At 36.9% G+C, this 22,713-nt stretch overlaps 2 protein-coding genes across 5 annotated transcripts in view; one reads left to right on the top strand and one right to left on the bottom strand.

Annotated features, from left to right (window-relative positions):
• Positions 1-17,791, top strand: part of Mtrex (Mtr4 exosome RNA helicase) — a 54,855-nt gene extending 37,064 nt beyond the window's left edge. The window contains exons 20-27 of the mRNA XM_042690752.1: positions 2,590-2,700; positions 2,967-3,155; positions 4,538-4,701; positions 6,998-7,103; positions 10,462-10,518; positions 12,544-12,706; positions 15,829-15,933; positions 17,515-17,791. Of these exons, the coding sequence (XP_042546686.1) occupies positions 2,590-2,700; positions 2,967-3,155; positions 4,538-4,701; positions 6,998-7,103; positions 10,462-10,518; positions 12,544-12,706; positions 15,829-15,933; positions 17,515-17,567 (948 nt within the window). The 3' untranslated portion in view covers positions 17,568-17,791. The remainder of the gene's footprint in view (positions 1-2,589; positions 2,701-2,966; positions 3,156-4,537; positions 4,702-6,997; positions 7,104-10,461; positions 10,519-12,543; positions 12,707-15,828; positions 15,934-17,514) is intronic.
• Plpp1 (phospholipid phosphatase 1) overlaps positions 17,512-22,713 on the bottom strand; it is an 83,206-nt gene continuing 78,004 nt past the window's right edge. For all 4 annotated transcript variants that reach the window (XM_042690753.1, XM_042690754.1, XM_042690755.1 and 1 more), the window contains 2 exons: positions 18,628-18,804; positions 17,512-18,139 (listed from right to left, as the gene is read on the bottom strand). In XM_042690753.1, coding sequence (XP_042546687.1) covers positions 18,008-18,139; positions 18,628-18,804 — 309 coding nt within the window. In that variant the 3' untranslated portion in view covers positions 17,512-18,007. The remainder of the gene's footprint in view (positions 18,140-18,627; positions 18,805-22,713) is intronic.

Raw genomic sequence — 22,713 nt, 5'->3', positions numbered from 1 at the left:
GACAGTTTAAACTCTGAATTCTAACATCTCTTCTAGAGACAGTTTCTGTTATTTGCTACTTTTTTTCTCTTTGTATGGGTGATACTTTGTTTCCTTTGTGTGTCTCACTTTTTCTTGAAACCAGAACATTTTAAATAATTGTAGCAACTCTGGATTATTCCAAGTTTCCTAGAGTTAATTTTTGTTGCTATTTGAATAGTTCGGGTTTTTTTGGGGGCGGGGGGGGGGGGGGGGGGGGGGGTCTGGTCGTGGGGCCTGAACTCTGGGCCTGGGCGCTATCCCTCAGCTCTTAAGCTCAAGGCTAGCGCTCTACCACTTGAGCTACAGCACCACTTCCGGCTTTTTTCTTTTTGCTTATGTGGTGCTGAGGAATCGAACTCAGGGCCTCAGGCATGCAAGGCAAGCGCTCTACCACTGAGCCACCTTCCCAGCCCTAGTTAGGTTGTTTTTGTAAGGTAATCTTTAATCTGTGAGGTGTGTGTCTCTACTGCTTGGCTAGTTTAGTAATTAGGAAGTAATTGATCAGTTTCCTTAGTCTTTGATTATGGTCTTAGTTAAGCTCACCCAGGGAATTAACATTACCATACTTGTAATTGTGGAATCTCTTGGTCAGATAGGTGACAGCTTTAGGTGTTCCTTGAGCTTGCCTTTATGTTTCTAAATTCTAACTTCAAGATCCTTTCTATGGACTTCTTACTCCCCAAATTTTACTTTTAAAAAATTTGATTAAGCTTCAGTTTGTCCCAACTACTATTGCTACCATTTCAGGCAGCAATAATATTACAAGGCCTTTTGTTATCTTGGACAACTGCCCCAAAGAACAATGCTGTTTACACTGAGCAAGTTCAAATAGCGATAGCTGTGGATGTAGTCTTTCAGAGAATGATCTGACAAGTGAAATAATGACAGTACTTTGAAAATGGGGCTTTGAAGTACTTCTGGCCCCATTCTGCCCCCCTCCACTGGATGTCAGACTGATTCTACTATTATTACAGACTTGCTTCTCAAACTACTGTGGAGTCAGGATGTGAATGGAGTAGGGGGAAGTTGAAATAGCACACAGACCTTGCTTTTCTTAACCAGAAGTCATTTTGGTTGAACAAATGCTCCTTGGACTACTTTAAGATTTGTCAATTTCCAGATTTTTTTTTTTTTTTTTTTTTTTTTTTTTTTTGTCGGTCGTGGGGACCTGAACTCTGGGCCTGGGCGCTGTCCCTTAGCTCTTGCGCTCAAGGTAAGCACTCTACCACTTGAGCCACAGCGCCACTTCTGGTTTTTTTCTGAGTGGTTTATTGGAGATAAGAGTTTCACAGACTTTTCCTGCCTGGGCTGGCTTTGAACCGTGATCCTTAGATCTCAGCCTCCTGAGTAGCTAGGATTACAGGTGTGAGCCACTGGCACCCGGCAATTTCCAGAATTTTGAAGCAGTTAATTTTGACAATTTTTCCTGTGTTCCCGTTGCTTTTAAGGAGAAGACTGGAGGTTTATGGCCTTTTTCACTGACATTCTCCTGGATAAAGAGAAAATATCTAGTCTGAACAGTTCATTATGACATTATTCAGCACTTCAATTAGAGTTAGATTTCTATTTTTTACTCTACAATTTAATCAGCAACATTACTTTAAATAATTTATTTTTGGGCTGCGAAGGTGGCTCAGTGGTAGAGTGCTTGCCTTGCATGCCTGAGGCCCTTGGTTCGATTCCTCAGCACCACATAAGCAAAAAGAAAAAAGCCGGAAGTGACACTGTGGCTCAAGTGGTAGAGCGCTAGCCTTGAGCTGAAGAGCTGAGGGACAGTGCCCCAGGCCCAGAGTTCAGGCCCCACGACCGGACCCAAAAAAAAAAATTATTTTTATGTGATCAAATCTAGTTGGTTATAAAAATTAGTTTGACTAAAATATTCAAAAGCTATCATGTATTTTAGCTAGTAGTCTTGGTTTGAAGATATCACATTGCTGGAAATTTATTAAGTACATACTAACGTAACTTACTGACATTTGTTATCTACCATATATTTATTTGTTTAGGGGGAAATTGATTCATGAAACATTGCAAAGATCCATAAGGTTTGACCATACAAATACTTCCCACTGTTGGTCTTCTTGGTATTCTGGCAAGTTACCGATAATTGACCACATGATTATTTAGATTCATGTCAACCAGTGGTTGCATCAGGATAAATCTTAATAACTCAGCACCAGTGGTACATGTCTATAATCCTAGTGACTCAGACTGAGATCTGAAGATCCTGGTTTAAAGCCAGCCCATGCAGGAAAGTCCCTGAGATATTCATCTTCAATTAACCAACAAAAACTGGAAGTAGAGCTGTGCCTGAATTGGTGGAGCATAAGCGTTGGGTGAATAAAGCTTAGAGATAGGGCCCAGACCCTCAGTTCTACTCTATGAAGTAACTAACAGTAAATATTTAAAAAAAAAAAAAAATCAGGGTCTAAAACAAACTGAAGAACTGTTCCAGAGTCAAAGTGATAAAGAGTATTAGTTTGGATTCTTGAAGTGGTAGATAAAAATCTTTACGTGATCTGTAAACTTAAAAGTATATTGTAGTAATATGTAATGTTTTCTTCATAGGTTGTTCCAGTTTTGGTGCATCTCCTTTCTGCTATCAGCAGCATTAGGCTTTACATTCCTAAAGACCTTCGGCCAGTGGACAATAGACAGAGTGTCTTAAAATCAATACAGGTATGCATGTTAGTTTTACACTTAAATATAACTTTTACATAAATATGAAAAGGGTTTATACCTGAATGTTTTTCATAAAAAATATCACAGCAGATCTATATTTAAATTTATTCCCTGAGTCTGCCAACGAAGTGTGTATCTTCTAATTTAACTGGGAAATATATATATGTATTCTTTTTTATGTCCATGTGCATAGAAACAAAATATTGATTTAGTTTATTCTTACACATTTTGTGTAGGAACTAATTTCATATATTTTGTTTCAGGAGGTTCAGAAACGTTTTCCTGATGGTGTGCCATTGTTAGATCCCATTGATGACATGGGCATTCAAGATCAAGGGCTAAAAAAAGTCATCCAGAAAGTAGAGGCTTTTGAGCATCGAATGTATTCTCATCCACTTCACAATGATCCCAATTTGGAAACTGTATATACACTTTGTGAAAAAAAAGCTCAGGTATGGCAAAAACTTTATTTTTATAGTTGAGTTCTATGTATTTTAGTAAATGTTTTTCATTTTCTTGTTTTAAGGAATGAATAGCAACCTTTTAAATAAACCTTTCAACACAGGAATATCAACCCTTATCAGAAAGTCAATATGATGTTTGTTTTACTATAGTTTAATATTTAATTATTTTAAAATTAAAAAAATTAAGATATAATTTATATAGCATAATACATTTTAAAGTATCTTGAAAATCCAAGATTTTTAGTATATTCACAGATGTCTATAACTCCTTACTACTGTGTTAATTCTAGAACTTTTTTTCATCATTAAAACAATAAACTTTGAGCCAGGCACTGGTGGCTCACTCCTGTAGTCCTAGCTATTCAGGAGGCTGAGATCTGAGGATCATGGTTCAAAGCCAGCAGAAAAGTCCATAAGACTCTGTGCAATTAACCACCAGAAAACCAGAAGTGGAACTGTGGCTTCATGTGATAGAGTGCTAGCCTTGAGCAAAAGAGCTCAGGGACAGGGTCCAAGTCTGAGTTGAAGCCCCATGACCCACATAAAAGTCCAACAACTTTGTACCTATTAGCAGTCACTCTGTATTTGTCACCCTTTAGCTTCTGCCAATTATATACTTTATGTCTAAAAAAAAGGAATGATGGGAAAGTAAAGTAAAACAGACTCTGTTGGAGGTGGCTAATGAAGAGAGTCAATGAGGATGAACATGATTAAAATGATTTGTTTGCATTTATGAAACAGAACCAAGGATACCTGTTGAAATGGTTTAAGAAGGGCAAGAGTATTTGTTAGAGGAGGGTGGTTGATCAGGATACATTTTATACATGGCTGCAAATGTTACAATGATGTACAAGGAGTTGTACATCTAACAAGTATAGTAATTTAAAAGGAGATGGAGAATGTAGTCAAGCATCTAATAATGTGTATCCTACAAAATTTAGAAAAGTAAGGGAAGGGGTGAATTGGTAGGAATCAGTGAAAAAGTTGAAAGGGGTTACATTGATAAAGTCACATTGTACAGGGCTGGGCAGGTGGTTCAGTGGTAGAGTGCTTGCCTTGTATGCATGAGGACCTGGGTTTGATTCCTCAGCACCACATAAGCAGAAAAAAGCCGGAAGTGGTGCTGTGGCTCAAGTGATAGAGCACTAGCCTTGAGCTGAAAGGCTGAAGGGGACAGTGCCCAGGGCCAGAGTTCAGGCCCCAGACCAACAAAAACAAACAAAACATTGTACAGTATTCATAAACTGCTTTGTTAACTGGCAAATCCTCTTTGTACAACCTCTTAAAAATAATAAAAATGTATGAAGCCAAAAAAGTCTCATTTACATAAATGTTCACTTTATTATTAAACTTCCTTTTATATGGCATAGATTGCAGTAGATATTAAATCTGCAAAGCGGGAACTGAAAAAAGCAAGAACGGTCCTACAAATGGATGAGCTTAAATGTCGAAAACGTGTTTTAAGAAGGTTGGGCTTTGCTACTTCCTCTGATGTCATAGAGATGAAAGGACGGGTGGCCTGTGAGATCAGCAGGTAAAATCTGATTCTGCTAGAAAGTTTTAAAAGGAATGGGATTTAAAATAGCATAGTATGTATTAAATGAAAGATGCTAATCTTAAGCAAAAGTCTGTTTTAGATATAAAGGCTTTATACACATTCAGTACTGTGGTTATGCAATTGAGAAACAAGAAAACCTCTTGTATTTTAGTAATGCATGCAAGCACGGCTAGCCTTTTTATATTTACAAACATTTTTCCACCTTGAGCTGGTCATTATTCCCTAAACAATAAGCTGTTATTTATATAGCTTTTGTATTACACTTTGCTTTATAAATAATCTAGAGATGCCTTAAACTATATGAGAGGATTTCTGTAGGCTATATGCAAATAACCGTCCCATTTTATGCAAGAGACTTGAGTATCTTCAAGTTTTGGTATTCGTTGTGATATTTAAAAACAACAATCCTCAGAAACTGAGGAACTACTCTTACTCTTGGTTTTGGTACTCTGTTACCTCATTACAAATGAACTCTCAACTGTTTTGATTTAAAACAACAGTTACTTTATTTTGTCATGACTTCTGTGTGTCAGAAATTCACTAAGGCCTTGGTTGGATGGTTATGACTCAGGATTCCCTGATTGCCTTGCGACTTGTGGTTAAACAGGAATGGTAAAAGGCTGAAGCAACTGAGTAATAGGATGGGTGGATCTCTTCTTCCCTCCCTCATCTGCCTTTCCCTTCTCTCTTTTCCCCTCTCTGTCTTCACATGGGCTACTTTAAGTACCCAGTGATAGTACTGACTAGGCTAAGGGGAAAGTGCATCCTGTTTTCTGGCCTTGCTTATCTTTGCTACCTATGGATATCATGTAGCATTACTTCCACCACATTCTCATCACAGTTGAATTATAAAGGCTCCTGGAATCAAATGAAGGACAGTTAGACTCCATCTTTATGGGGAAGAGGCTACTGTCCCATAGAGGTTTTTGTAATGATTGAATTGTTTATATCTGCACTGTCTTTATAGTGCTCCCTAGCCACATACCACTTGACATGTGGTTATTGAAACTGGTAAAACAACTTAAAATGTTAAATTGTCACATAGGTATAGGGAAGTTTAAGTTCAGCACAGGTTTACAAGGCATTATGGAATAAGAAATGCTGTTGTATTGCTCCTGCCTGTAACCCCATCTACTTGGGAGTTAGAGATTGGGGGATTTGGGTTCAAAGCCAGCCAGACCAAAAAAAACAAAAAAAAGGTTTTCAAGATTCACTCTTAACCCAAGTCTGAGACAAGGAGATAAACACCTGTCATTCCAGTTCCTTGAGGAAGCATAAGTAAGAGGGTTGCAGTCCGGGCTGGTTCAGGTACTTATAAAAAGGGCTGGGATTATGCTCAGGTGGTAGAGTGCCTGCCTAGCAAATGCAAAGCCCTGAATTCAAACCTGTATACTGCTCTCCACCCCCTCAAAAAAACACACACACACACAAAAAAAAAACAAAAAACTATTGCTACCTTCAAAAACTAAAATTTTACGTCATCCTAAAAGATCAATTGTTTTCTCACATGAGTAATGTTTTCTGCCTTACGAGCCAGTTTGCATCTGCCCTTAACTTTTGAAAGTCACAGGTTGATATTTTGTCTATGTAATGGTGACCATTTTTGATGCTTAAAAGACAGGATTAAAGCAGCCAAATATTGATGGGCTAGTACCTATTAGAGAAATATTTGAAACCTAGATTTGTATTAACAAGATAGCCATTTTCCTATTTATATAGAAGACTATTAATGAGTAGTAACTTGTTGAAATCAAAGGCTTTTACCAAACTTGGTTACATATGCATTGGTTTTGAGATAGTGTCTTGCTTTGTAGCTTGGCTTGACCTTGAACTTGCAAGGTTTGCCAGGTACTAAGATCATGTTGGCACTTCTGGCATAATATATACTTTGAACACTAAGAAAATAAGCTGCAAAATGTGATCTTCCTGGTATATTCCAAAAAAGTTTGCTTCCAATACTGTATAGATGGTTAGCAAAATGCTTAAAATTAAAAATAATTAAGAGTACTTTGGTACTAGAAAAAAAAGTACAGATGACTTTTTCCTGGTAAGTTGAGAGTTCAAAAATGGTTTTTGAATGACCATTTGCATTTTGATATTTGGCATCTTTTATATGAAATGCCCATTCAACATTTCCTACTTGTATCTTGAAAATATAGTCCTGCTCTTTCCTTTAAATCTTTCTCATTGACTTATTAATATGTTGAATTAAAACCTATATGTTAATGTTATATATGTCTTTGACATTTGAAATTTCTTTTTTTTATGATAGTGCTGATGAACTCCTTCTCACTGAGATGATGTTTAATGGCCTTTTTAATGACCTTTCTGCAGAACAAGCAACTGCATTATTAAGCTGCTTTGTGTTTCAAGAGAATGTAAGTTAATGGATTTATTAATTCATATACTACATAGTTATTTCTTAATTATAACAATACTGTTTGAGCCTTGCACTGGTAGCTCACTTCTGTAATCCTTCTAGCTCAGGAGGCTGAGATCTTAGGACTGTGATTTGAAGTCAGCTTGGGTAGGAAAGTCTATGAGACTCAATTAACTATCAAAAAGCTAGAAGTGAAGCTGTGGCTCTAGTGGTAGAGTACTAGTCTTGATCAAAAAAAATGAAGGACAGTGCCCGGGCCCTCAGTTCAAGCCCTAGAACTAGCTCCAAAATTTAAAAAAAAAAAAGTACTACTATTTAAAGCTTACATATTATGGATACTGTTTGTTAAAAATGAAAGTGACCTTAAACATAATAAAGAATTGAAACAAAATAATTAAAATTAATATAATCAGATAATTATTATAATTACCTGATAATACTAAATACATATAAGAGAGTAAGATTTATTTTTGCCAGTCATTACTAATCATATTCCAAGTTCTCAATTTGTCCTATTACCCAGTTTTGTGGGGTTTTTTTGTTGTTGTTGAAGATCTAGCCCAGTCACATTGTCCTAGAAAGAAAATGGAAATTAGGAAAATGTAATGAAAATGGAGATAGTAAGATTGCATTAAACACACTCTATTAATATAGACATAACTGTGAGCCAAACTGATCCTGTCAGAAACTGAAATCTTAGTTTTCATGGGGAAGGTTTGAAACAGTGACAGCAACTCTTGCTGGTTTAACAGTAACTTTTACATGTAAGTGATTAGTACATTATTAATGTTACTATAGAAATCCAAAAATGGGTAGGCTATATACCTCAGCAGTAGAGTATTTGCCTACTAAAGTACCTGTTTGCCCTGAAAAGAAATCTAACACACAAGTTTTAGATGGAACACATGAGAATACTAATTTGAAGTGTATTTCTTTTTTTTAATTAAAAAAATTTTTTTTCATTGTTTTTATAAAAGTGTTATACAGAGGGGTTACAGTTACGTAAGTCAGGTAAAGAGTACATTTTTGAAGTGCATTTCTAAAACCAGCATCAGTTATTTTAAAAAGTAAAATATGTTTTCAATTTTAAAGCTTTATTTATTGTGGATAGAATGAGTAAAATGAGATTAAGGCAAGGACATTTGCCTTCTAATAAAATTTGTTACCTGATTTCTTTATTTTTGCCAGTCCTGAGTCTTTGAACTCAGGGCCTAGATACTGTCCCTGAGGGTTTGTTTTTTTTTTAAACTCAAGGCTAGTGCTCAACCACTTGAACTACTGCTCCACTTTTGGCTTTTTTGGTTGCTCTTCGGAGATGAGTCTCAGAGACTTTCCTGTCCAGGCTGACTTTGAATCACAGTCGTTAGATCTCAGCCTCCTGAGTTGCTAGGATTATAGGTATGAGTCACCAGCACCCAGCTTTTTATCTGAAATTTTCAAGGCCATTTTATGTTAAAACTTTTAAAGTATTTTAACTTTTAATTTGCTTAGTGTGAGACAATTGACCTCCCCCCCCACATTTCTACCATTGATGTGCTTTCCTGTTAATAACTTTCCTGTTTTTGTATTTCTAAACTATTTATTGAAGTAAGTGGGCACTCTCCTCTCTGATAAGACTCCTTACTTACTATAATGAGCAGTCATAGCATTGATAGGACAGCAACTGAAAACAAAAGTTTATCTACTTCTGAGAATGCCTGTGATGGATTTAAGAATAGTTCACACACGAAGAGCAGCAGCACCTTACTTTACAAAATGTTTAGCTGTGTATTTTGTTGTTTTTTTTTTTTTTTTTTTTTTTTTTTTTGGGTCCGGTCGTGGGGCCTGAACTCTGTGGGCACTGTCCCTCAGCTCTTCAGCTCAAGGCTAGCGCTCTACCACTTGAGCCACAGCGCCACTTCCGGCTTTTTGCTTATGTGGTGCTGAGAATCGAACCCAGGGCCTCAGGCATGCAAGGTAAGCGCTTTACCACTAAGCCAACTTCCCAGCCTCAGCTGTGTATTTTGTTAGGTTCAAATTTATATTATATCAGTTTCAAGATGAAAAAAAGTTCAGGACATTTGTCCTTTCCTTTGAATAGATTTAAAATTTAGAGCTTAGTGAGTGGTAGACTTTTATATCTATCATACTGTTTTATGGCCATACTGTTTCTTTACAAGCTTTTTTTCATGAAGCGTTACAACAATCTCTTCGGAGGGGCCAGTTCTTGAAAGGAATTGGGTTTAAGCAAAGCACAATTCCTTAAGTTTTGGAACCAGATAAAATCACATTATGTTATATGCAGCATCATCAATTATTGGAGTAGTACCCTTTCAGTATTTAGATAGAAAATTTGAACTAAAAGTCACATGAAGTTTTCTGTCCAGGAAGAAGATTAAACATTGTAAAATACTTGATGAAAGTACGATGAAGTTTATTTGACATACTTATATTTACAATGCATAATTTTTTTTGTTTTTGGCCAGTCCTGGGGCTTGAACTCCTCCTGAGCACTGTCCTCTGAACTTCTTTTTTTTGGTGGGGGGGAGGGGTTCCGGCCTGAACTCTGAGCCTGGGCGCTGTCCCTCAGCTCTTCAGCTCAAGGCTAGCACTCTACCACTTGAGCCACAGCGCCACTTCCTGCTTTTTTTTTTCCTGCTTATGTGGTGCTGAGGAATCAAACCCAGGGCTTTATGCATGCTAGGCAAGCACTGTACCACTAAGCCACATTCCCAGCCCTACAATGCATTTTTAGTGAAGTGTTCTCACATTTTAAATAATACTAAAAGTAATTTAAAAGCAGTGGCTTGAGCTGTAATCTTTGCTAGTCAAAACACAGAAATCTGTAGGATCTTGGTTCAAAGGTAGCTATTAACCAGTGATTCTCAGATTTCAGCCTTCTGAGTAGCTAGGCTCATAGACATGAGCCACTAGACCTGGCCGAGGACATTATTTTAAATGTTCTTTATTCCAAATATTTGCTTTCTACTAATTTAGAATTTCTTAGAAATTTCTTCTTAGAAACTGAATTTGTTTCAAATTTAAACTGAGTAAGCCATTTATAATGTTGATGTAATGAAACTACTATATCTGATTTTAATACTTGATCTCATTTCCATTGATAGGCAGAAAGGTAGCTAATGAGCATGCTTTGTAGATTTAGCAGTGTAATATTTTCCTCTGAATGTAATTGAAGATGGAAGTGATTTTTCTTATATTAAACTTGAGTTGATTAGAAACTCAAAATGCTAATAATTCAGGTCTTGAGATTAGACATGAAAAGGTATTATAGAAGCCTTCCTTTATTTAAACAAGCAATTAGTATACAACTGTACTTTAAACTTGGATTTTTATATCTAATTTCCTGTTTTTTATAGTCTAGTGAGATGCCCAAATTAACAGAACAGTTAGCTGGACCACTTCGTCAAATGCAGGTAAGATGGTAATAACTGTTTTTGACAGTCTGATTATAGTACATTCTATAATCAGTACATTCTATATATCATTCTATAGAGACACGTGCAAGTAGAATTAAATGTATCACTTTATGTGTCATGTCATTTAATGCTACTTTTTAAATTTTGCATTGATATTTACATTGAACTTGAAGCTAGTACTTCCTTGAAGCAGGTGCTCTATCTACTATGGTAGCCATAATTCCAGCCTTTTATATAACGCTATTTTATTAGCAATTTCCTTGATCTTCATTTTAGTAATTAAACACTCTTCCTCATTATTGCAATGACTTGTATGGAGTCTATTGAGTGCAGAGTTAAAACCAAATAATGTGTATAAGCTATTGTGATGTTTTATTATATCATTTTTTTTTTTTTTTAGTAGTAAGAAATGGCATCCTATGGAGTAGATTTAGTTTAACTTTCTTGTACATTTTTCATTTTAGTTTGCACTTATTTTTTTACTATTCCAGTTAATGTATATTAATACAAAGTGAGTTTTACTGTTTTCATACATGCATATAATGTACTTTGGTCATATTCATCTATATATCCAGTCTCCCTTGTTCCTCCATAGGATCCACCTCTTCCTATTATTTTTTTCGTAATCTAGATTTTGTATATGAGAGAAAACATGGTTTATTTTGCTTAATGTGTCGAGTTTCATGATTTTATGTGTGTATATATATATATATATATATATATATATATACACACACACACACATATATATATATACACACACACACACACAAAAACATACACGCGTATACATGAGATACATTTTTATTCTAGGTATCAATCCCCTACCCTACAAGTAGCTTGGAAAGAAAGATTTTCTCCCATTCTGTAGGCAGTCTTCATTTTGGTAATAGTTGTGCAAACATTTTATTTTTAATTCAATGCAGTGCCGTTTGTCAGTTCTTGATATTTTTCCAAGCTATTAGTCTTAGTCAGTGAGCATTGCCTATACCTTATCCAGAAATGTTTTAGCTGTTTTCCTCTAGTAGTTTCAGAAAGCGAGGTTTTCATTAAGGTGTTTGATCAACTTTGATTTGATTTTTCACAGAGAGAAAGAGATAGGGGTCTAGTTTTAGTTTTCTGCATATGAATATAGTCTTCTCAGCACCATTTGTTGATGAGGCTGTCTTAATGTTGTGTTTTTTTTGTGCCTGTGCGAGTAATCTGATGACTGGATTTGTGGGTGTATTTCTGGCTCTGTTCCATGTGTCTTTTTTTGTGTCAGTAACAGTCTTTTTCTTTTACTATAGTTCTGTATTATAGTCAGATATGACTTGGTCAGAATTGAATTGCCTTGGCTGTTCATGGTCTTTTGAACTATCAAAAAAAATTTTTTTTTATTCTGTGAATTCTTCAGTGGAATTTTGATGGGGTTTGTGCTCAACAAAGTTTTAAAATAACTTTTATCATAATAGATTGCATCTAGATCCTCAGAGAAATCAAGTTCCTGTCTCTTATTCTGTGGATAAATTGTTTTTTGTCTGCCTTTTTCAGCAATAACAGAAAACCAGGGAAAGATGAGCTAAGTAAGGCCTTATACCGGGGGAAGAAACATACATCAGTGCAACAGTTCATATCTTTTCAGTGTTATTTTTGAGAAAAGCAAATGTTAATTTTTATGAATTAGTGAGGAAATATTTTACTGTAGGATTTTGATTTCTCTATTTTATTCTATTTTTAGGGAAAGAACTAAGTTAAATGCTGTTCTTGAATACTTTAAATAAAGATTTTTTTTGAAAAAAGATAACCTGAAATTATGCTTTTGTTTTTCTCAGCCAGTAGGACTTGAGAAATCTTAGTTGTTTCAATGTTTAGCAGTGCAAGCACTGTGCCTGCTTAGAAGAGAATACCCACATTGCACAATAATACCTAAGATTAAAAAAAACGGACTCTGTAGAATACTAGCTTTGGAAACCTACAGAATAAAATTTACGTGGGTGATCATAAATAAGGAATTTTAACTATGTCTTTTATCTTTAAAAGGAATGTGCTAAAAGAATTGCAAAAGTTTCAGCAGAAGCAAAATTGGAAATTGATGAGGAAAGTTATCTAAACTCATTCAAACCTCACTTGATGGATGTGGTATATACCTGGGCAACTGGAGCTACATTTGCCCATATCTGCAAAATGACAGATGTCTTTGAAGGTATGGTTAAATTTTTCATTCATATATTTTTCCAGGTACAAGAAATGTACTTAGGGATAGGGTTATCGCTAATATTGGTAGAGTGCTTGCCTACCATATATAGAGTCTTAGAATCCCTCCTCCTTACCATCCGTACAAAAAAGAAGGAAAATGAGAAATGTACTTAGAATATTACTAAGGTTATTATTGCTTCTTAAAAAGTTGGTAATAAAATGGAAACTTCTGCATATATAGGTAAAACTCTACAACTGCCTATATATGTAAAACTCTTTGTGGTATTATTACTACCAGAGTAATTTTGTTTTTTGTGCCAGTCCTGCTTGAACTCAGGCCTGGTGCTGTCCCTGAGTTTTATGCTCAAAACTAACACTCTACCACTTGAGCCACAGCTCCACTTCTAGTTCATTGGAGATAAAAGAGTTTCATGGACTTTCTGACTGGTCTGGCATCAAATCGTGATCCTCCTGAGTAACTGGGATTAGAGATGTGAGTCACCAGTGCCTGGCTTCTTTGTGTTATTAAAAAGCAAAGTCTGTGTGCTTCAAGTTCTAAAATATAGTTCTAGGGCTAGGAATGTGGCTCATTTCTGGAAAATGTTGGTTGTGAAATCAATATTTAAAGGTAATGTAAATGAAACAGCAAACCTCTTCTATTTTTCATCTGTTGTTGTTTTTCCAAATCTTGAAATAATTTAAGGGTCAGAATGAGTTCTGAGTAGCAATGTAAGTTGGTGGATATCACATAGGTACTTCACTTTTTCAAGGCCTGCTGTGGAGAGGATACAGCCATTCTGCTTGGAGAAAATTCTCTGAGCCTCTCAGGTAGATCCTATTCAGTAGCCTCAAAAGTTAAGAGTAGGAAGTAATGGGGTTTCTTCTTCTGCCTTAGGTATCATCAACCCAGATCAATCTTTGACTTAGAGAAAAAATTGAGCTGTATGGTCCTCCAAAAACTTCCTCTAGGCAGAATTCTCTTTGGGCTTCCTCTTCCACTTTCCTTAATAGCAATTCTAGATCTTCCCTGCTCACAAATATTTTTCCACCTTTGGTTCAGCTTCTTGGCTGCTCCCTCTTTAGAAGAAAGTTAATGCCAGTAGGTATGTATTCTTACCCATATATGTCCTGTACCCTGGAGAAAAGTCTTACCTACCTGTTGCTCTGAATCCCAGGGCCTTCCTCCTCCTCCTTGATACACTTAAATCATATCTTTTCTGCTGTTAGCATATAAATGTTTAAATTTCTTGCCTATACCTTCAACTACCAACATCCAGTGTTTAAGAGCTGAAATCCTACCCACTTGATAGATGAAAGATCCTGGGCAAGTTTTGTTTAATTGTACCTGGTACTGATGCGTGTGTGCAATGCTTGGCACATCCCATTTAATAAACATTGGCTGTTACTTCCCATTTGGGGGTGGAAGTTATTTTTCTCATCCCCACTCCCTCATCCCTTTTACGGCTAGGCTCTTGAAAAAGAGTAGTCAGTACCCACACTTCCCATTTCAGTCTGCTTTAACCATGCCTCCACTTGTCTTTGCTGAGTCTGTCAGACTTGTCTGCCCAGGTTGGCTCCAAATGGTGATTCTCAGAAGCCACCAGGACTGGCTTTATAATATTTCATTCTTAAATATATATATATATATATACACACACACACACACACACATGTATATATATATATATATACATGTGTGTGTGTGTGTGGTTTATAAATTTTATAAAAGTACTTTAGAAAACCCAGCTCAGTCTTCCTGTGTGAATTACTATATGATTATATGCTTGCTTAGACTCTTCCTGTGTGGATTCCATCTCTGATGAGAGTCTATTTATATATGTAACTTTCCTGTATTTTTCCCTGTTTGTAATACAGGGATGACAATAATACTTGCCTCATGAAATTGTGAGGATCAAACAAGAGGAAATCCACAGATACGAAGTGCTGATGTAGAACAAGTGTACAGTAAATATCAGGCTTCACCAACTTTTCTAAAATATTCTAATTTTACCAATTTTACCTTTATTCAATTTTACCTTTCATCTTAAACAGTTACTCTGCTAAAATATAAGAAAACATTGTTATTATAAGATGTGCATATATATGTAGATGACGTATCACTTTTGACCCTAGATTATAACAGTGTGGATTACAACACAGGTTTCTCACCCAGTTTTTCTATAACTCCTGATATCTTCCTTGGCTTACTTACTCCTGCAAACCATGGCTAAAATATGTGACGCCTTGCTGGTGTGTCCTTTTAATTGTCTTTTCAGGGGCCTATATACTGTAGAGATCCTCTTTTTAACCAGTCTCATCCCATAAACTACTACCTGAAAGAACCATCTTTGTGGGCTCATTGTTCCAGGTTCAGGATGTGTTTAGAAACTAGGCATGTTGTCCTTAATATACCCTTGTGCAGTATTTTGAGGCTCCTGTTATCATCCCACTGGGATAAGTGTTCGAAGGCACTTCTTTAAGTCCCAAGAGTGTTTAATTCAGGCAGAGAACCCAGGTCCCTCCTTGTACAAGTGGAACTGTTTACAGTTTCAGCTTTAATACACTTGTCTCAGATGGTCAAGATTCATAGGAAAAGGCTAGTCTCCTCTCTTTGTGTTTCCTTGGGTACAAAGAGGAAATTATTTTAGTTCCACAAGAATGAAAAGCTTTCACAAGACATAGCAAATCCTGTTGTGTTCCCTCCAGAGGATAATGCACATGGTATTTAGATACCTGAGGAGGCCAAACCCAAGGTCCTTGAAGAAGCTGGACTATCAGGCTTTTCTGTACTTTCAGAGGTTTCCCCTTGTTCACTGCCTGACTGCATGCATTCTTATAGATGACATGTTTGCCAACCTTCCCCCAAATTGTGCTTTCATCTCACAGAGCATTTAGTTTATCTGCACTAAATAGCAAGTGTCAACATATAATAAAACTGTCTCTTATGTCTCTTATTACCCTTAGTCAAAGGTGTGGGAATTAAACTTGTCTTCATAATACCTAACAGAGAAGCCAGTTAAGTTTATCTCAGAGTACTGTTGCTTGTTCTATATTCTTTTGCCTGGCCTCTTAACATTATACTATTCTTGATAACCCATTGTACAAATAATTTGTTCCTTTTCTGTCTAGGCAGCATAATTCGTTGTATGAGGCGCCTGGAAGAATTGCTTCGACAAATGTGTCAGGCAGCAAAAGCCATTGGAAACACTGAGCTGGAAAATAAATTTGCAGAAGGTCAGTATCCAGATTTTTCTAATAATTTAGGCAAATCTTCTGACATTTGAGCCCCTGACATCCTTGTTGGTTTCCATGGAGTACCATCTAGTAGTTTTGTTATAAAATTTTAGCGGGTTTATATGGGGAAAAGTTTAGAGAGTTTATATGTGTACTCATTAGTATTTATTCAGTTACTTTGTGCCAGACATTGTTTTAGATACTAGGAATTGCACAGAGAACAAAAAGACAGGACTCCTTGCCTCTATGGAGCTTACATTCTAGCATGAGAGAGACAGACAAGTCAATAATTAAAGTATATCAGATGGTTTTAAGTATACAGGAATAAAACATGACAAGAGATTTGGGGGATAGATGAGATGGCCAGGCGGCCTCTACAAAGAAAGGGAGTGACATTTTAAGCTCTGTAAATACTTGATATATTTACGTGGCAGTAAGAGGCTAGTGTGGCTGGAGCAGACTGATCAGTGACTGTAGAAGTAGGGGGTTGGAAGGCCCAGGCCTTTCTCTGCAATAATTTAGAGGTTTAGATCTCAAGAATGATGTATATGTAGTGTAGCAAGTTAGCAGGGTCGCTGGGCCAAGGATTTGGGGGTAGGTAGAGGAAATAAGTACGTTTGTTAAATAGATTTGTCTTTTCCTCCTGAATGAATTTTGGCTGAGAAAAGAAATCAAAGAATGGCAGGCTGTCAATGCTCATTATTTCTGCATAGGTGTTATAAGAAGAGATTTGCAAAAACTGGCTTATTGCCTGGCCTGGTGGTTCACACCTGTAACCTTAGCTACTGAGGAGGCTGAGATCTGAGGATCACCATTTGAAGCCAGCTGGGCAGAAAAGTTGCCTGAGACTCTAGTTTCTAATAAACTACTCTGAAAAAGCTGGAAGTGGCACTGTGGCTCAAGTGGTAGAACACTAGCCCTGAGCAGTAGCTCAGTGAGAGCTTAGGCCCAGAGTTCAAGCCCCAGGATTGGCCAAAAGAGAGAGAGAGAGACTGGTGTATTTTTCAATTTAAGTATGATTTTTTTTTTTTTTGTCGGTCATGGGCCTTGAACTCTGGGCCTGAGCGCTGTCCTTCAGCTCTTCAGCTCAAGGCTAGCGCTCTTCCACTTGAACTATAGTGCCACTTTCATTTTTCTGGTGGTTTATTGGAGATTAAGAGTTTCATGGACTTTCCTACCCAGGCTGGCTTTGAACCGAGATCCTCAGATCTCAGCCTCCTGAGTAGCTAGGATTACAGGTGTGAGCCATGGGCACCTGACAAGTATGAAAGTTTTAAAACTAAAACATTTATATCTGTCCTTACAACAAAAAGAATCTCACATAATAACTAAAACTATATTACTCTCCAGATGATTTTTTTTTTTTTTAGCAGTTTTAAACACTACCCCTACATATTCAGTGTACTTCACAGTCAAAGAGTAGAGGTCTGTCTGTCTTAAGTTTTCCATCTTTTAGGAGGCTGTGAATTCCTTTAGGTATCTTAGACCAACCTGTGTGATTTTGATTTATGAGGTACTATAATTTAATTAGGATTGTCATGCTGTCTTTGAAAGCCTAAACAGTATTTTCTTTTCTCCTAGGAATCACCAAAATCAAGCGAGATATCGTGTTTGCTGCCAGCCTCTACTTATAAAAGAGTCAACTTAAGGAATATGGGATTTACAAATACTCACCTCTGGTTTGATTATAGTTGACTGCAAATGCTTACAAGTGTTGTGTTCTCTCATCTCAAGACAGTTGTCCTTACACATTTTAATATGTATTTAAATCAAACATTATGGGAAAGCATATTACATACACATATGTACATAAGCATTACATTTTTTAATAAAAATGTATAGGTGGGGCATTGCTCTAGTGGAAGGCTTGAAATTTTTTTTGATGATCTTAGAGCTATTAGATAACCATTGTGTTAAATGTGATTATATACATAAAGTGGGCGTTCAGGAGGCATAGCAGCAGCAGTCCTGTAAAGGCCTGTACACCAGGAAGAAAGACACATCCTCTTGCCTTCTAGTTGCAGTCATTTTCCTTTAGAAAACAGGCCAGTTTCATCTGCCATCTTGCTACCCTTTAGGGCTGGTGATTGTTCCGATAGTGATTTCCTGTTGTTGGTGTTTCATGCAGAGTTGTATGAGAGTCCTCCTCTTTTCTTTCTTTAAAGGGAGAATTTCTTGCCTTGAAGAAATCCGATACATATACAGCCTATATGGAACAAGTTACATATGGAAGTTACTTATATTCACTAGTGCAATTTACCTAAGTTTAAAAACCACATAAAAAGGTGCAAGAATCTGTTGGCAAAGATAAGCAAAAGGATATGCATTGGATGTAAAAATTTAGACTACAAAAAATTAGTAGCTAATAGGATTTTTTTAAAGGTTAATGCATTTAGAGTTGCTTTGTTATGCTTTTGGTAAATAGTTGCTGTATACTAACACTTAATAAAAGTGTTATGTACATAAGTTTTCATACCAGAAAGAAAATTGGTTATAGCCACAGGTCTCAACTTTTGAGTTTGTAAATAGTAACCTAATTTTTATCCACTGTATGTCCTTAAGATTTATTTTAAACACATGATTCTTAGCCACATTCCCTGCCTTGTCAGATTTCTCATTGGGGTTTTTTTTTCTTCTACTTATTATCTAAATCTTGATGGTATCAAGATGTTGGCTGCTGCCCTGTATACTTACAACTAATATTGCAACCACAGCTCCTTGAATGAGTCCAGTCAACACATCGCTCCAATGGTGTTTGTAATCAGAAACTCGAGAAAGGCCCACATAAATGGATACAGCAACAAGACCAAATTGTAGTGTGGGACGTAAGAGTCTTGCCCAATCTCCCTTCATCCTGGCTTGAAGGTAAAGCTAACAGAAAAGATAAGAATAAAGAAAATAGTTCATTTACTATGCCAACTGAAAATGGAATATATTCCAGTAAGTATCACCATGCTTCTAAAGGGTTGGCATTCAAATTGACTATCAGACTATCTACTATATATGGAATAGAACTTTAAGTATTCTTATACTTAATGCCTTAAAAGTTAATACCTTTAAGCATAAAAGAATATATACTATTGCAACCATAAGTTGTGTTTAGGCGAATTTACTACCTATCTGGCTATTTTACCCTTCAAATTATAAAGCCAGTGGTTTCTTTGTTTATGACTTTTTAGACAGTATTTCAAGTCAGCTCCTCCCTTTGCTGTTTGGGTTGTTAAACACAATGTTGTAATTAGTTCCTAGTTTTGAGATAAACTGCTAGCATGCTCAGCACAGCTTGCCCCAGCCCTTCTAAGGACTGTTTGCTTAACTCGCCAGTTTACTTGAAAGCTCTGCTAGCCTCAAACTATTTAATGGAGCCACTAAGACTAAACACATTATCGGTGTAAATAAATAAAATTGGCTCACATAATAACACACATTGTAGCACCCTTTTTTGGTACTATCAGACCTGAATATTTCCTTTTTCTGATACCTACCTTCTGACTTTGGATGCATTAGTATCTCAAGATTTTGTTTGTTGTTTTTGTGGTACTCGAGTCAGGGCCTTGCTAAGCAGTCACTACCACTGGAGCTATTCTACCACCCTATTTAAAATTTTTGATGCAAAATAAATTCTTGAGTGAATCTTCTCACTTTTTAAAGCCTAATTTCTACTCACTAAGGATATAACTTTCTATTAGTTCTAAGAATATAAAATTGTAGTATTCTTATTAGAAATTAAGTTTATTGGGGGCTGGGAAGGTGGCTCAGTGGTAGAGCGCTTGCCTTGCATGCATGAGGCCCTGGGTTCGATTCCTCAGCACCACATAAGCAAAAGAAAAAAGCCAGAAGTGGCGCTGTGGCTCAAGTGGTAGAGCGCTAGCCTTGAACTGAAGAGCTGAGGGACAGCACCCAGGCCCAGAGTTCAGGCCCCACGACCGGACCCTCCAAAAAATAATAATAATAGAAATTAAGTTTATTGGGTAGGTAGTGCACAACTATAATTCCAGCACTCTGGAGAATGAGGCAGAGGATCACAAATAGGGAAGCTAAAACTACATAGTAAGACCTGTCAGTAAAAGTATAATATTAGCATCCATTAAAAAATTTTGTGCAATAATTTATGACTCAGACTTAAATTAAGTGTAGTCTTCAGAATTTCCAAGGCTCTGCCCATTGGCACTACCTGTTTAAAATAGATGTGCAAATCCGTTCCCAGTTGGGCACTGCTGTAGGGTGTTCTGTTCTTAGCAGCTGGCAAATACCCAGAGGTTGTCTAATTTTATCAAGTACACAGTATAAACATCTAGCTCTAAAAGAGCATACCAGCTGTTTAACTGGTCTGACTCATTTGCTAGATTAAGTGCTACTGGAACTCTGTGGATTCCCTTACCCCAAACCTTATTTTTTGTTGTTACTCCAACTATGACAGTAGTAGCAAAAAAAGGGGACTTGTAAGATTTGCTCATTATATCTCCCTTAACTAGAAAGAAACTCAAGTAGAAAAGACTATGGTGAAACCAAGCTTTGGATATTGCTGTCAGAAAGTTCAGTTATCACCAACAGGCTACTCTGACTAAAAATTACCTAGGAATCACAGGCTTCTGCACAGAGATATCTTAAGCCCTACCACTAGGACAAAGCAAGAAAAAAAACCCTCTAAAATGGGACTTAATTAAACTGCTTCCATTTTGTACCTCCAACCTAAGGGAAATTCAGGACTCTTAAGTCTTCTCTCATGTAAGATCCTAAAATTCCCTCAGCAGTATTTTCCTTCCAAAGAGTCTTGACTTCTATTGTAGGTATCACATTGTTTTTGTTAATTGTGACTATTAAGTATTATTTTGCTCAGATTTCTTCCCCAACAGCCTAAAGAAGGGAATTTATTCACTCTGGATCAGTAATCAAATAAGCTGCAGCATACTTTAGGAAAATCTTCGCCCCTATAAGTTTCTTCTTATACATCCATCTATGTAGACACGTTTCCCATCAATGAAACTCATTATAGATGCAGAAATTATTCTACGTTGAAGGACTTCAGGGATCTGCTTTTAGTTCTGCACCCAATCTATGTTCTATACACTGGTTCCTCTGGGTGCCAATAGCCATGTTTTGAGAAAACTTGCTAATTGGGAGTACTGTGTTTTCGTGGGGCATGAGTACTGAGTGTTTCCCTGTGAAAGACAGGCATCTCATAGAGCTTTACTCTTGCCTATGAAGACTTCTCTATTTCAGTTGACCCCAAGAAAGTAAACACCACCAGGAGTTTTTTAGACCTTGATTCATAGGTGACATGCCTAGAATTCCACTGTGACTTTTGTCCCAGGCTATTAATCCTGTGTGAGTAGGCTTCACTTCCTAAGTCTTTTTCAGGTTCTACAGTACAAACATTTTAAGATCTCACTGCCTGGAGATGCTTAGTTGAGCACTTGGCTAAAAAGTCTACCACTTTTTAAAATTCTATTTTTAAGATATTTCTTTAAAAGCCCATAGCCAGCCTATTTTTATCCTGAAGTTCTTGAACACATCACATCAGAGCACTTGGTCAGAACAAAGCTAACTAACAATGTATCAAGACCTAGGTGTGAGCTGGATGCCAGGAAACAGCTTCTGGTTACAGGAGTGTCGCTGCACATTACCCATGATTTTGGACAAAGCAAGTACTTCATATGACTTCAAAGAATCTCTCCATCATTCCCTAACTGCTACAGAGAAACAATGTCTGAAGCTAAAACTAGAAATAAGGACAGAGCTTATAGTAAAAGGCTCATTATTGTCCCTGCCTTTGCAAACTCAAAACTTACTCCTTTCCCCATTTGTGTCGTCTGTTGATAGGGGCATTAGCCCATTCTGGGTAAGGCATTTAATTCTTTCATCTTTTAACAGAAGAATATGTGGTACTAGACAGGCTCAGCAGCATTAGCTGATACTTTCAAATTCCCCTTCTAAAGAAAACTACTGATGAAGGGGTGAGTCTTATTTGGAAAATGTTGCCCTGCCTTCTCTCACAAAAGAACACACAAGATAGTTTAAACCAGGCTCCTCCAAGATGTGCTGGACTTTATTCTCCCTCAGAAATTCCCACTGGAAGTTCAGAGTTGTCTATTTTCAGAAGTTGTTAAAACGTACCTATTGGGTACTTGATAGGCTGTTTGCAATCTAAAGTTATGAAGAAGGAAACAGGCAAAGAGAGCAAGCCATAAGGTGGGGGGCTGTGGCTGTGAAAACCCAAGTGGCCCACTAGACATAGAGTAGGTCCAGGTGCTGGTGAGGCATTAGTTCCATTCCATGTGCGGCTTCATTATAAATAGCTTTCCTTTAGGGAGGTTCTCAGGGAATGCTACTTTAAAGTCAAAGATACAGAAGGTCAATTTAGAGCTTTCCTTTGTGTGTTTAATCAAAATCTTGTTTTTGTTTTATTTCTACTAAAGTTATGCAGCTTTACATTGGTTATAGGACTTGAATTTAGGGCCTAGGCATTATCCCTGAACTTTTTTTGCTCAAGGCTAGTATACTACCATGTTGAGTCCCAGCTCCACTTCCAGTTTTTAGGTGGTTAACTGGAGAGAAGAGACTTACAGCCTTTCCTGCCCCAGCTAGCTTTGAACCTCGATCTGCTTCTAATACCACATCCAGCAAACAAATAGGCTGTCCCAACTATAATGTGGGTCTCAGTTTAGTCTTCCAGTTTGGGCTTCTAATTCACCATCTAAAGCTTGACTCGTGTTTTTCTTTTTTGTTTGTTTTGTTTTTTGCCGGTCATGGGGCCTGAACTCTGGGTCTGGGCGCTGT

This window comes from Dipodomys spectabilis, unplaced genomic scaffold (genome assembly GCF_019054845.1).
Source record: "Dipodomys spectabilis isolate Male_0828 unplaced genomic scaffold, ASM1905484v1 ptg000140l, whole genome shotgun sequence".
Classification (NCBI taxonomy): domain Eukaryota; kingdom Metazoa; phylum Chordata; class Mammalia; order Rodentia; family Heteromyidae; genus Dipodomys; species Dipodomys spectabilis.
This window is presented reverse-complemented; position numbering and strand designations above follow the sequence as displayed.